Source organism: Hevea brasiliensis, chromosome 15 (genome assembly GCF_030052815.1).
Source record: "Hevea brasiliensis isolate MT/VB/25A 57/8 chromosome 15, ASM3005281v1, whole genome shotgun sequence".
In the NCBI taxonomy this organism is placed as follows: Eukaryota; Viridiplantae; Streptophyta; class Magnoliopsida; order Malpighiales; family Euphorbiaceae; genus Hevea; species Hevea brasiliensis.
The window spans coordinates 59667286-59682808 of NC_079507.1; the positions used below are offsets into that span (position 1 = coordinate 59667286).

Below are 15523 nucleotides of genomic sequence, written 5' to 3' on the forward strand. Positions count from 1 at the left end.
TAACACTTAAATTAAATTAATTACTGATCTAATTTCTAATTAAATCAGCCTAACCAATCAGATTAATTCAATTTTCACAATAATAATCTACAAGGTTATATTGTAATCAATGCATGCATGATGTACGGTACTAAAAAACTACCTTCAAGCCATTAAGCCTTTCTATAAGGATATATTAGTTATAAAAATATTTCTTTTTATTACTCTCATTAATTCATGGTATAATTAATATATTTGAATTGAGTCAATTTGAGCTATTTAGCACTACTTTAAATAAAAATATCTCTTAAATTTTAAATATTAAAATTATTTACTGATTATTAATAAGGACTAAGTTATAAAAAAAATATTTGCACAAGATTTCAATTGTTCAAATTAAATTATTTTATCATAATTTTACTTAATTAATAAAAATTAATATTTTATTTCGTTTATAAATAAAAATATATTTTTTTCTCTCTCCTCTCTTTCTATTCTCTCTCTGCTCTCTCCGAGATAAGCCACCCACCAACTCAAAATCCAACTGGATGAAACTGCATCTCCCCCTCCTGACTCCGGTCAATCCAAAATTTAAAATATGGAGTGAAGCAAAGAACCAAATGCAGAGAACACGAGCCTATAAGAGCGCTGGTTTGTGTGAATTAAAAGTGAGAAGCTATTGCGCCAAGCTTCTCCGATCTGCTACTGTTCTCTGTTTCTTGAAAAGCTAAGGACAATGTTATGTATTGTCAGAACTGGATACGCATATTACGTTGACCCATAAACTATAATATAGTAGAATACAGTTTTATTTTTCATCTATTTCTGAACGAATATAATTATCAGTTTTAAATAACGAGGAGTTCGATTTAATCAACTTGATTCAGTTTAAACTGAAACTGACGGATTGCATAATCTGCATGATCTTGCACTACCTTCCAGGCCATAATCACATGCCGATCTTCTGTAAGAGTAGCACCAACAGCAAACCGTAAGATATAAACTTCCCCAACAATAGCATGAGTCAGGTAAATGCAGCCTGAAGCGTTAACGGACTCCAGTAATTTTCTATTCAGCTCATTCGCAAGTATATCTTGATCATGGAGCTTCCCATTTGCCACTGCAATTGCCCCCGGCTGAATCCTGAAGCAAACCGTTGCAAAATTTCTGGGCACCACTATCTCAAATCTGTTGTCCTCCGCTACATATCCTTCAAAAAGCTTGGCCATTTCGACATGGCGTCTGAGGAAGTTTCTGAGGTTGGTCACACCGTAACTTCTCAACACAAGCCAGAGTTTCATGGATCGAAACTTCCGGCTTAGGGCTATTTGCCAGTCTTTGTAGTCCACTACCTGTGCTGAATCAGAAGCTTTATTCCTTAGGAGCTCATGATTTGTTGAGAGCGACCTTACAAGAGCACATGGATCCTTCACCCAGAGGCAGCAGCAATCCAAAGTGGTAAAGAACCATTTATGAGCATTGAGACTAAACGAGTTTGCACCCTCTACCCCGTCAAGAAAATGATTAAACTCTGGGCATATACACGCGTTCCCAGCGTAAGCAGCATCTACATGAACCCATACGCTGTGTTGGTTTGCCACTTCGCATAATGGTCTCAGTGGATCAACAGTAGTGGTTGCAGTTGTACCCACAGTGGCGCAGAGAAACAAAGGGATCAGGCCGGCTTCTAAATCTGATCGAACAGACAAGCTGAATGAATCAGAGGACAGCGCAAACAATGTTGCTTTAGTGGTCTTAATGGCTCGAATATTCTCAGGATGGATTCCAGCAATTTGAGCTGCCTTTAGGAATGCGAAATGTGTTTGATCTGAACCATAAACAACTAGCTTCCCGATTTTCTCCTTTCCAACCCGGCTTATCATTTGATCTCTGGCAGCAATGAGGGTGCACAAAATGGCTTCGCAGGTAGTGCCTTGGATAACACCCCCACCATTTCCAGAGAAGAGGAAAGATCTTGGAAGCTCAAGCATTTCTCCAAGCCAGTCCATCACAATGCTTTCTAGCTCAGTTGCAGCTGGTGATGACGCCCAGTTGAAACCCACAACATTAAAGCCACTGCTAAGCATTTCACCGAGAAAACCTGCAGTGCTGCCACTTGATGGGAAGTATGCAAAGTAGTTAGGACTCTGCCAGTGTGTAATGCCAGGAATTATATGTTTTTGCACATCTTTAAGGATTGTTTCTATCGGTTCAGGATTATAAGGCGCAGATTCAGGCAAACGTTTTCGAAGATAACCCGGCTCAACTTGGCTTAGAACTGGGTATTTCTCGATGTTCATATAATAATCGGCGATGAAGTCTACGATCATGTGAGCTTTCCTTCTGAATTCCTCATGGCATAAAGGGTTCATAGCTTGATTGTTGAAGGAAGATTCTTGTTCAAATTCTTGGTTGAACTCACGGCTGCTCATTTTGGAAAGGGAAACAATAAGAGAAATTAGTGGAAATGGTTAAAGGTGGTTACTTCTGGTGTTCAATTGTCCATTTATATTTCCAAGTATGTGAGAAAATGTTAAATCGATATTAAAGCGTAGAGTATTTGTCATTTCATTTATTGGTGGCTAGATGGACACAAGTGCTGCACATGCATTGCCTCTACCAAAAGCCTCCAATGTGCACTTCAACACTTTAATTAAAGTATAAATTTTTTTACTTTTAGATTGTTGAGTTTAAACAGTGAAGCGGTTAGATTTTAATAACACAAAAAATATAGATTAAATTTAATTTCACTTTAAAGAATTACTTAAAGGAAAAAAATTTACTTAAATCTTACAACTAATGTAAAATTTTTACTCTAAGTTAATGTGGATAATAATGTAAGTTTTCAACACATATCTTAATTCATGGATTTGACATCATATTTAATTTAAAACCTCAAAGTGATAGATACTTTTTATTTATATGTCTTTCACTCACCACATCTTTTTTTAGTGTGAAAATTTTACACTTATATACCCTTAATATATTAGAATAGCCAAATTATTTATGACAATAAACGGAGTTTATCTAACTAAATTAATTTGACATTAACAGATTGGGGAGGTGTCAGCTTCCTTACTAATGCAGAATTAAGTGCATTGTACCGTTTAATGGTGTGTTCACATGATGATTGAGATTATTCGATAGATGTATTTGAAAAAATAATTAACATATATATATATATAATTCTTCTATAAATATAAAAATTAGTTTTCACATCTATATAAGTATTTAAGTCAATTTTCTTTTTCAATAAAATGACAATTTTTATCTGTCATTAAATAACAAATTAGGTTATGGTAACTTACCATTGCCCAACTTACGGTCATGTACCTTGCCAAGTGGTTCCAGCAGAGTAGTAGTTCAATTATCATAGTATAAGCCGAGAAATCAATTATTTAATATCTTTGATTGTATATTCATAATTAAATTTATAAAATTAGACTTGAATATCTACTAACTGAAGTCCATAATTATGAAGAGACTGGTAGTATTCCTTTATAAATCTGTAGAAAAAAATATATATTTTAGAAGATATATTAAAAAATAAATATATAAGCATCAATGAAGCAACTTAAAATGAAATTGAAAATAAATTTATATGCTATTTATTTAACTCGTGTAGGTGAGATGAGAAGATGAAGAAAGTATCTATCATTTGGCTATGAAAAGACTACTTGACAATAACAAGATAGTATATTTTAATACACTACGTAGCTACAAACAACCTGATTTACAACTTAATAAAACAAAGCCTCACAGGTTCTTAACAGCACTAAATTCCCTAGGTAAACGGCAAGCAATTATGGGCCAAAAACAACAATAGAAGTAAGGACGGTGATTGAGGGATGAAATTGATATAGTTTAATGTGGACGATAGTTATGAAATGTCTTATTTATTCTCTATATTTTTCAAGGTAAAGTTTCTTTTTCCTTTTTCACCTTTTATTCCCACAATTTTTCTGTAACTATATTCATTGATTCTTTTTTTTTTTTAAAGAAAATAGTAATAAATATGTTTTCATTTTTAAGATAAAAAATAAATTATATTCTTCTCCATACACTCGGAAGAAACTCCATCTTTACGAATCAAACAGTGCATTATGTGTTAAAAAAGGAACAATTACATACGTATAAAAATTAAGTATATATAGAGAGTTATATGTCTTCTAGCACATTAGAGTCTTACTTTAAAGATAAAGTAATTTTGTAAAGCATACAATTATAATTGTCTTAAATTATATTTAAATTTTAATAACATATACATTTGATATAAAGGGTATAAAAAACTCTCCACATAAGGTTACAGGAAGTCGCGACTAATTATAAACTTATAGGACAAAGGGTGGTTAAAATTATACAATTTATAGAGAGACAGAGAGAGTATATAAAGTTAATTGAGTCAATTTAATCAATTGATTATTTGCAATGTCATATTAATCATATATATTAGAGTCAATTGTGACACTTATCATTTAATTGATTCAACTGAATGTAAATTTGAGTCAATTGAATCAATTTGAGTATATGACATGTCACATTGATTATATATTTTAATCGATTAAATATTTAATTTAGTCAATTTAATCAATTGATTATGTGTAATATCACATTGATAATATATATTTGAGTTAATTGTAATAATTATCATTTAATTGATTTAATTGAATATATATTTAAGTCAATTAAATCAATTTGAGCATGCATCATTTTTTAATCAACTAAGCATTTAATTGAGTGAATCTGCAATATTATATTGAGCATATATATGTTTTAAGCAATTAAACCTTTAATTGAGAAAATAGAGTAAAAATATATTTTTTATTTATATGACATGAAATCATTTTTTTTATGTGAGTCAATTTAATTAATTTAAATTCAAATTGATCATTTGTTAAAATATAATAAAATAATATATGTTGTGTTGTTTTTTTTTAATATTAATTAACACATTTAAATGAAAATATATTATTTATTTTTATTTTAAAATAATTTTTAATTTAAATGATTTTTTTTAATTTAATTTACATGAATATATTTAATTTGCATGATTAAATCATCTTTTTATGAGAGTAGAGAGAAATATGTTTATTTAGATGCATGAGAAATAGTTGGATATATATCGGAACTTGTGACATATTTGTATTGAGACTTATTATTTATATTAAAATTTGTGATTATAATAAATGCAGCAGAAACAACTTAAAATTTAAATTTCAAACTTTCATATTCTCTTATGAAAATAATCTAAGAGGCATTCTAATAAAGTGGCTTAATAATCTAAGAGGCCTTACTACCCACATCGATCCACACGTTCATTGTGGATTAAGTTGATTTCTCAACCATTTCTATAAAAATAATTCAATTAACAAACTAAAACAAAAGCTATAAATGCTTAAGACTTTCAAGACATAGTTGTTGCCTGAATCAACTTGATCTAGAGGACTTGTCAACTTCTCTCTCTATCTTGTATAGATCTCATGCAGTTCATTCTTCCTGAGGCACTCGGCCTTCTTAACTGTTGTTCAACCGTTTCCCTGCCTTAGAGACCTCCCTCCTCTGTCACTAAAGTGGATTTGCCCTCCTTACTTCTAGATGAGGTTGTGTGCATAAATAAGGTATGTATTTCGTTTAGTGGATTTGGGGCAAATTGGTGAAGGGTTGGTTAGATCCACCGTCGGTGTTTTTCTTGCTTTGTGTGGGGCGTTGCATGTAGGCTGGGAGGTTCAAATGTGAAAGAATCTGACAAATCGGCTTGTTGTCCAGCTATGGCACCCCTACTGCTTTGGGTTATGGTTGCTGAAGCTAGGTGCCTCTTTGTTGTTTGTGGTTCCTTGGTATTGGGGTTTGGGAGGCTTTCCTTGTCTTTGGATAATGTAATCTTTAGAGTTTATCCCACCATCCAGTGGCTGACTCATAAAGGTTGGAAGGGAACCAAAGAGCTCTACGTCGCCCCCTTTCTAGTTGGCCTTCCTTGCACCTCCACGACTTTGCATTTCTTTTGGTTTGATAGAGCTCACAACCTTGCTCGCCAACTATCATCGGTGTTGATCGCTTTGAAGTTCCCTTGAACTAGCTACTGTTGAGGTAGTAGGTGTAGAATAGACTTTGAGGCGTGATAAATCACTCTCTTTAAGGTATTAATTGCCCCCACTAGATTGCTGCAAAGTTATGGTAATATACCTCCAGGATACAATAAAGCCTGAAATCTGCAGACAGCAACTCCTGAAGATTTCCCTTAAGAACTCTTTATATGAACTGAATTTAGAGAGATTAGAAGAAAAGAAGAAGAAGCAGAAATAGTATATCTGGATTGAAAAAACTCATCCATATTTATAAAGAATAAAAAGTCATAGCACCTTTACTAGATAGACACATATGTCTATCTCCAATAGATACAACTATTTGTGTAATAGACATGTCTGTTTATTAAAAGTTACCTATACAAATAATTGTAACTATTTGTATAGATATATCTGTTTATTAACAGACACCTATACAAATAGTTATGACTTTTGTATAGAATAGATATGTCTGTTTATTAACAGACACCTATACAAACAATTGTGACTGTTTGTATAGAATTGACATGTCTGTCTATTAACAGACACATCTACTTGTTAATAAACACATATGTTCGTAATTTATTTACGAAAATTACAATATGATAATTATTTTATTTCACACATATACGTACCAAGTGCCATAATAGAATAATATATATTGAATTATATATATATAATTCTATACATATTTCACTATTGTCATTCCCTTATATTTTAACAATATAGAAATTCTTTCTCTCTATACTGTCTAACATACAAGCTATTTATAACAATCCCCCACTTAGCTTGTATTGTTAGATCCCATTGTTTCATGCATAATGAAAAGTATCTTTCGATTTAAACTTTTCCTTAGTGTAAGTATTTCAAAGTTCTAAAGAAATCATAACGGTCTTAGCTTAAACCTAGATTCCTATTAAATAGAACCAGAAATACTACACACACGAATCAATTAGTTCGACTTAAAAAATTCACCAAAATTTTAGCACGAATATGGCCTTGTGCTACCTCCTATTTTCATGTTAGAAAAGTTATTCTACACTTTTGTTTTCCTATGTTCATATAGGTGAAGTTTCCTTTGTAATAATTTTAAACTTCATTAAGAGTATAAATATTCATTCTCATTCCATTAACTTAATACACTAAGTATTTAATTACAACATTTACTAATGACTTGTTGTTACCCTTTAAACTTTATTTAGTAATAATGCTATAAAGTAGGGTTCCCATCATTAGTAAATTTAATGGAAAATTTTTAATCCTAATCCAGCACATGTATTTTTTATCATATCTCTCGAGAGCCCTTTTGTAAACGGACCTGTCAGATTATTACAAGACTTGACATAAGTAATAGTAATAATTCCATCAGAGATTAATTATCTTACATACTCATGTCTTAAGCTAATATGTCTAGACTTTCCATTATAAATTTTATTATAAGCTCTAGACATTGTTGATTTGATACCATATATAAAATCAAAATCAAAATGTAAGGAAATTTTCCATGTCACTTTTTTTTTTATTGTTAGAAACGATATTTGCATTACACGGTGATAAGGATTACAAAGCCCAAAAACCCAAAAAAACTACAAAAGTCCCTCAAGCCCAGACAACAAAGGACCCAAAGACAACCGGATTGACTCGAAACACCTCTCGGAAGCCTTCAGGGGCGACGTCTTCTACTAGCAGAACCAGCCGAAGGAGCCTGAATCAGTCAGAAGGAAATTGCAAAATCGAAACTGGGAGTCCTACTCCTTACCCATATGCATCAATCTCCACACAAAATGGAAACAGAATAGGGAGTTAAGAAGCAAACACCAGATGCACCAAAGGGTTAGGACCATTGTCAGAAGAACTGGGAATTGCAAGGCAGAAGCAACGGCGTCTCATTCTCCTATAGCCCCGACATATGATGGCCAATCTAAACCATAAACATTGCCGTAACTGGGGAGAGCTCCCTAATGTCAGAACCAAACCACATGCTCCGATCTGCACCAAAACCTCACACTGAAGCAGAGCACTTGCAGACCAACAACTAACAAACACAAACAAAACTAATCACAGATACAAAAGAGGAAAGAAAATCTTCCCCACCAGAGAGAGTCATGCTCTCACTAAAACAATAATAATAATAATAATAATAGATGGGGGAGAGGGTTGACGGCCTAGAAGCCAGACCTCTCCCCAGACGAAACTGATTTTAGATTGTAAGAGAGAGGGAAAAGGCTTTAAGACAAGTGGTAGTTCCTGAAGATTTGGTGGATGAACATCGTGTCGCTTTACCTATTATAATTGTTAGTTAATAGTTACAGTATCAGCATCTAAACAACTGTACTCTTATGGGTTATCCTAGTCCTAGGTTTTGATCATTTCAAGTACAGAAATTCTATTTGACTAAAATTGAAAAAACTGATATAATCAATTTTTTTTTCTTATTTCAGTTCAGTTTTTATTTTGAAAATTTTATTTTTTCAATTCGGTTTGATTGTTCTCTCATTGAACATTAAATCATATCAGATTAAAATCAGCAATTCAGTTTGATTAAAATAGAGAAATTTTAAACAATAATTAACAAAGCTTGCAAGCAAATGGTGAACAATGTTCATAAAAAAAGTGGGAGATCATCTGAAAGAAAGGAAAATACGGTTAAGTCAAAGTTGGATTGATTTTAAGGCTTCTTGCTGCCACTTGCCAACCAAATTTGAGCGTATGTCATACAAGATATACAAATATACTTCTACAAATTTTCTCTGCTTTTAGTTCAAGCCAAAATGCGTTGACCTAAGTATGAATCATTCTCAATTACAACATGAAACAGTCCACGTTCTTCCAAAATAATAGCTGTAACTCAATACACTGCCATCTCTGCAACCCAGTTAAATGCACAAGAATCAGCAACATGTGGGGAGACAGGAACAAGAAGATGAGTTCTGATCAGCTAATGCAGTGTGGCCTGCTGTTATCTTCTGGAGGACTTGTGGTAAGGCAGTCATCATCTAAAGTTGCAACAATGAGCTCTACCTCTCGCCAGCTTGTCCCACAGACAGATCATCTGTCTTGGGGATTGATAATGTGCAGTGTAATAGTTCTCCATGCATCCGTACTGACAAAATTTCCAATTGTGGGAATACTGCACGGGCTTGGAACTGTTAAATTGTTCAACCCACATTCCCATACTGACGTCTTCCATTTTGAAAAGCTGCAACCAGAATGTAACAATATACACTTTTAGGAACCAAGCAAACTGAACAAGGGGTAATGATTAACAAGGAAGAAGTAGAGATAGAAAGAGGCTATTCCACTCCTGAGTCCTGACGATGATATCAGATAAAATTAAAGTATCACTAACCCTCAGGCTTTGATTGTCATGTTGCGAAATGACAAATTTAGCAATGTCACTGGAAATTACATATCCAGGCCCATTGGCATAAGGAGGATATACCGCTTCTGGCCACTCCTGTCACATCAGGTAAAAATCCAATCAAATTTAAGAAATAACGTAGGGATAAAGAATGTTTATACTTTTAGATTAGATTTTGAGACTAAGGCCTAGTTGAGTTGAGTACCATATTATTAGTTTTAGTGATATGTAACTTTGTAAGCAGGCACAAATCTGTAATTTCAGGAATTCCGTTATGTTTTTAGTTTGTACAATTTTTTAAACAAAGACTATACTAGTGATTTCTAGGAATTTTAGAATTGTTTCCTTGAGTTCAAAGTAAGCTTTTACGTACTTAGAAAAAGTGTGAAAATCTATAGACATTAACAAACTCCTTAATTTGCAAGAATTTTTATTAAATGAAATGTAAGTCTTTTAATTTGCAGTTGAAGGCATGCATGCAAAATGAGTTCTCTCTCTTGTCTTGTCTTGCCTACTTGTTCTTGTTTTTGTTGTGTATGCAGGCTCCTACCTATTGGTTGCATTTTGATATGAGAAGCAACCAATTTATCTTTCAATTCCAAACCCTTGACCACAATTTTCCCAGCCTATAAAAAGCACATTCAAATCTGTCCTATGTCACTTCTACCTCACAGAAGTTTCTGGACCCATACCTGTTTCATTTTATGTATTGCCAAATTTGATTTAGAGTTACAATTGTAGGAAATAAATACCAAGGCAACTCTTCAAACAATGTTAGAAATGCAGCCAAGAATCCCCCTTCTAATATGAAGGTTGCAAATGATGGCGACAACCGATCCAAGTAATGCCAAAGTTGTAACTGCTGATACCAAAATTGTTTTTTGTACAGCAAGGGATTTTGCACAGAGATAAGAAATTAGAACTTCTTTCACCGCTTCTCACTAATGCATAATGTTATGTTTGCATAATGTTATGTTAACTGAGATACTAAATAATATCACTGGATTTATGTTTTATTGATAGTTTCTAACAAATTTTCCCCATTCACCCCTCTCCCTTCCCTAGATCAAATTTATCACTAGAAGAAAATGGAAAGAAGTAGAAAGAAAACCTCAAAAGTGACTGCCCATTTTCCAGTTCTCAGCGGTCGATGTAAGAGGTTGAGATTGCCCATATAAAGAGACTTTTTGGGAGATATACCATTAATTTCCTTCAGGACAGTGTCCACCCTAACAAATGTGTCATCATCACATTTCATGACATATGCAGCAGAAACATTCTGAACCTGTAAAGAAGATATATGTGGTTAATTCAGAAAACTGAACACTCAAAAAAAGTAAATAGACTCAAAAAATCCTATTGAAGATATTCAATGAAAGACAACAATGGATAAAGTGGACTTACCCCGAACTCACAAATAGCAACAGTTTTAAGAACCACAAGTTCATAGCGATCCATAAATGGCAATATCACAATATCACCAAAATAAGAAGCCTCTTTCTTCAACACTGCATTCACTTCCTTCCTGGGGCTCTGCAATCATAAGTGCATTCCAGTTGTGCATATAAATATAATTAAAACGGTGGCAATAAAATGGCAGAAACAAAAATGAGAATTTAACAAATACAAATTTATCCATATAACATATGACACAGTGTCCATTATTGTACAATACTTGATAGACAATTTTGTCACCTCAAGTTCATATATCCATGAAAAACCTATATATATGAAAGTTTAGAACCACAAGACCAGCATAAAACAACTCATACACTAGATAGGAATGGATAAACTAAACTTTAATCCATAGTTCCATACAACAACTAGGTTTTTGTCAAGGGAATTTAAAGTCAACTGTTAATGTTCACAGATTTATCCTCAAAGAACTAAATTAGTCTGAAATGATCCACCAAATTAATTAATCCTAGAATCAATAATTGTTCACATCTATAGTTCTGCTAATAAGCCATGATTAGAACACTAATAATTCAAATCAGAGTCTTCAAACAACCATTGCAGGTGAACTGACCCTTTTAATATCTGTGTTTCTGGAACCCACATGAACGTCGACCCTTATATGGTATCCTCCCTCTACTGAGAATATTAAAGACCTAGAACATTTCTAATTCTCAGTGTCACTTAAATCAGCAATGACGCCATTCATTTGTTATGTGTTCAGTACTCACAGGTCAAAGGGTGGCATTGGAGATCAAGTTGATCCCATAATCTAACTACTTTTTGACTTCATAACTATATTAAATGATCTTACCAACGCAACAAAGAAACGAACTACTACATTTGAAGACTTGATTGGTGATGATTGCATCCAAGTTTTTCTCACTGCCATACGTTCTGCAAAGTGATTCGTAGCAGAAAGGATCCCAACAAAAAGTTGAACAGGACTCTTCGGTAAAGGAAGAGCTTTCCACTTCTTTGACATTTCCAACACCCTTTGAGGAGAGAAACTTGGATGAGAGCTAGGAAGAGAGGTGGCATAAACTGAATGGACATCTAAATCTCCTTTGATAGCTAATCCTGTTGCATCTTCGAGGGTAAATCCCTGAAGGTACACAAAATTTCATAAGACATCATTTTCAAGCTTAATGAAGTCAAGGTACCGAACAGTTGAACAAAAAGATGTATTTTTTATGATTTATAACAATTAAAGGTAGTAACAATTAAAGGTAGTAAGAACATTTATACAGAAACCTACAATTAAACCAAGCCAGTACATGGACAAGGGGAAAGAAAAAGAATAATCAAAAACCTTAAAAGGAAGAGCAACAAGCTTAGAACATGGAAAGTGAACAATGAATGAAGGAAACCTTCAAAGAAAATAATGTAAAAAGGCAGACAATTCAAAACGACCATTTCTCTGCAATAGTTCAAACTATTAGAATATAGAATAAAACACGAAATCAGATGTGCAACCATGTTGTATAGATCTACAGAGTCAACTTTTGTCATATGACTAGGACAGATACATAAGAGCAGTCATGAGAGGTAAACATCACTTTTTCCTCATCTTTAACAACATACCGGACGATATGGAAATGAGGTCACATGTCGACCCCCGACATTAATATGGTAGCCATCAACACCAGCACGCAATGTCAGGATAAACAATCGTCCCTCCACAAAAGGAAATGGCCAGGTCACTTCTGGCTTTTGTTTACGCCCTATGAATCTCTTGAACCATGATGTTGTCTTGGACTCTTTAGAATCTACAATGTCATTTCGCATCCATTTCTCACATCTCATAAATCCATCCACTGCCAAATATATGTATTAGAATTTAGAAATATGTTACAGCTCAGTGGTGTGACATGGAGTTGACAGGACTAAAGTTCACCAAGGACTTCAGCACATGTGCATGTGAGTGTGTGCAACTCTCAGAAAGTGCATGAACAAAACAATATCATATGACCTAACATATCAAAACAATATGTCATATGTCATGGTGCCTAGCAGGGAAAGATAAAGCAATATAAGTTTGACCTGAATAGATCTTGCAACTCAACTGAGACATTTAAAATGATAATTTGTGTTAACTGCAAAAACAAATAAGGCCTAAACAGTAGAGAATATAAAACTTGATAAGACATTACAAGCAGTATCTCACACATAACTATCTTGATGAGAGTCCATAAGACGTCTAAAACTTCACAGTAAGAACTCTTGGGGACTCAATCTCATGGATATGTGGTTTTGTTCAAAACCTCAAAGGGCTTCCTATTGTGTATATAAAATTTTCATGCCTCCAATTGATCAATAGAGATAAAATCCAAATTTAACAAAAAAAAAAAGCATAAATAAATCCACCCTGCCCCCATCTTAGAATATTATCTAGGGGATATAAACAAAAGATCAATAATTTTCTCCCTTTGATACAAAACTACACTTAGTTATTATTGTCACATTTATTTTCATCTAATCGATGTATTTATTTCATCTATGCCATGAACCCTAATGTATTTGGCATAATTTGCAAATAGGGGAAATCAAAAAATGATGAAGATATTTAAACCCTAAAAGCTTTTACCCAGCATGTCTTCATCTTTCTTGGATGGCAAACCATCGCACCTCTGAGCTCCACCCCATTGCATCCTATAGCAGGTGTTATGCTCAATAACTGGTTGCTTACTCCAGTCTCCTCTTAACCGTGGATTCAAGTGTAAAATTTTTGGTGGATCCTCCCCATCAACTGCCTTTAGCCCTTGCAACTCAATCATAAACTGTGAAACCTTAACAAAGCCATAACCAGCTCTCAATCTTGCCAGCTGAGGTACATACTCCTCATGTGCATAATGAGGTGTTCCCACCACTGTTATGGAAGACCCTGCAGCTAAACCACATGGAAGGAACATCATCTTTTCCCCCCCAACCAACTCCTCCCCACTTATTGATAACCATGAGGGGCATGACTCAGGCTTCCCCTCATATACGGAATTTTGTGCAATCTCCTTTTCATCATACTTCTCCACTTCTCCCCATGCCTTCAATCCCAAAATCCAAGCCTCTTCTGCTAGTTTCTCAAGCACTGACAAATCACTAGTTCTATTCCTTCGTCTCATAATCTCTCCTGTTATTCGTCCATATCGGTGCTGAAGTGGCTTTATAGGCTTAGACACTTCTTTTACTTCTTGCAAAGGTTCCTTACTAGGCATCCTTGGTGCATTTTGGTTTAGGTTATCTTCCAATTTCCGGTGGAATGTATCCTTATAAACAGAGCTGAAAATTGGCTTGCTTAAATCCGAATCTTCCATATCTTCTGCTGCAGCCGCATCTAGTCCAACATAACTATCATCTCCACTCAACATTGCTGCAATCTCTAAAAAGTGCGGAAATTTTAATGCTAAAAACACCAAGTATAATGCTCCAATACCCAGTAAGAAATGTGACAATTTGCACCTCCTACCACTAGGAGGTTCACTTTTTAACCTCTTCATTTTAAAAGCCCCAGCAAACACCGAAGAAAATCAAATATCCTACAAAACCCAACAATCTCTCATAACTTATCAAAAACACCTCATAACTTATCTGAAAAGCCAGTTAACCGAGCAAAACTAACAGTGTCCAAATCTTCAAAACAAAACCCTTTTGACGTATCAATGTGAACTTCACAAAATTCTATAATTCCTCGTAGGAATCCATCAGAGCTTTAAGTGATCTCAAAGGACATAAAACAAGCTCAAAATCCAACAGAGCATGCAAAGACAAATGTGCAAAAATCTTCAGAAAGGCACCAATGTAGATCAAATTACGGAAAAAGAACTCAAACCTTGATTGGTCCAAAGAGATCGAGTTGACGATGAACCAAATATCACAAATGAACAGGACAATGTGCAAAAACCATCAAATTTTGGGACCTAAAATCCCAAATTTGTCCATATTAACCAACATTTCCTCGATGATGAGCAAACTGATCGATCAGAGCAGCAAAGACCCAGAAAAAAAATATGGTCTTGATTTCAAAGGCAAGAATAAATTTTTTTTCTTTTTAGGAAAGAAAATGGGAAAACTAGAGAAGCTGCGAGGGAAAAAAAAAAACAGAAAATACAGTACATAATCTACAACGTGTAGATGTGTATGTGGATGTGGGTACTGGGTAGGTTGCAGGATCATTACAACGGAAATAACAGGAAATTGAAGGACTGGATTTGTAAAATGGTTTGTGTAAAATCAAATTTTTAAAATTTTATTTTAGAATTAGTTGTTTTTAATTGGAGACACTCGGTTGAGAACGTGTAGACCTAAATTCGAACTTTATTAAAATTTTAATATTAAAATTTATTTTAATTTTAATTAAAATTCATTTAATTTGTGCTCGATTATTTAAAATAATACTCAATTTTATTTAATTTTATATAATTTAAATTTATAATTCAAATTTTCTAATTATTTAAAAATATATATATATAATTTAGAAATATTATTATAAAAATATATTTATATTTAATTAATTGCCAACACAACTATCATCTTTGCAATATATAAATACACGTGTACTCACATTATAAATTTCTCTCAAATATCTGTTCAATAGTACTAGAATTATTTAACATGTTTTGCATGTTGTCTATGCATATTGTGCATGCTCATGCGGTACAATTTTATATAA

At 33.7% G+C, this 15523-nt stretch overlaps 2 protein-coding genes and 1 long non-coding RNA gene across 3 annotated transcripts; all 3 read right to left on the bottom strand.

Moving 5' to 3' along the window:
* Positions 1 to 469: 469 nt before the first annotated feature.
* On the bottom strand, positions 470 to 2588 carry LOC110641015 (tyrosine decarboxylase-like). The gene has a single exon (XM_021792605.2). The coding sequence runs from the start codon at positions 2409 to 2411 to the stop codon at positions 849 to 851; it is 1563 nt and encodes a 520-aa protein (XP_021648297.2). The 5' UTR covers positions 2412 to 2588; the 3' UTR covers positions 470 to 848.
* A 5028-nt stretch (positions 2589 to 7616) lies between these two features.
* LOC110640987 (uncharacterized) lies at positions 7617 to 8388 on the bottom strand. Its single transcript, XR_002492205.2, has 2 exons — positions 7860 to 8388; positions 7617 to 7746 (listed from the first exon to the last, which is right to left on the bottom strand). It is a non-coding gene; the product is annotated as an uncharacterized LOC110640987 (long non-coding RNA).
* A 298-nt stretch (positions 8389 to 8686) lies between these two features.
* Positions 8687 to 14986, bottom strand: LOC110641014 (hydroxyproline O-galactosyltransferase GALT2). The gene is made up of 7 exons (XM_021792603.2): positions 13445 to 14986; positions 12442 to 12674; positions 11672 to 11962; positions 10807 to 10935; positions 10514 to 10687; positions 9391 to 9498; positions 8687 to 9240 (listed from the first exon to the last, which is right to left on the bottom strand). The coding sequence occupies exons 1-7, from the start codon at positions 14349 to 14351 to the stop codon at positions 9034 to 9036; spliced, it is 2049 nt and encodes a 682-aa protein (XP_021648295.2). The 5' UTR covers positions 14352 to 14986; the 3' UTR covers positions 8687 to 9033.
* Positions 14987 to 15523: the final 537 nt, after the last annotated feature.

Bases quoted from the DNA above. Each gene is read 5' to 3' on its own strand.
- LOC110641015 (XM_021792605.2), bottom strand. From the start codon at position 2,411: ATGAGCAGCCGTGAGTTCAACCAAGAATTTGAACAAGAATCTTCCTTC.
- LOC110641014 (XM_021792603.2), bottom strand. From the start codon at position 14,351: ATGAAGAGGTTAAAAAGTGAACCTCCTAGTGGTAGGAGGTGCAAATTG. The intron at 12,675-13,444 runs GTAAAAGCTTTT...TATATTTGGCAG, and splicing joins GAAAGATGAAGACATGCTGG to TGGATGGATTTATGAGATGT. The intron at 9,241-9,390 runs GTTAGTGATACT...TTCTGGTTGCAG, and splicing joins ATGACAATCAAAGCCTGAGG to CTTTTCAAAATGGAAGACGT.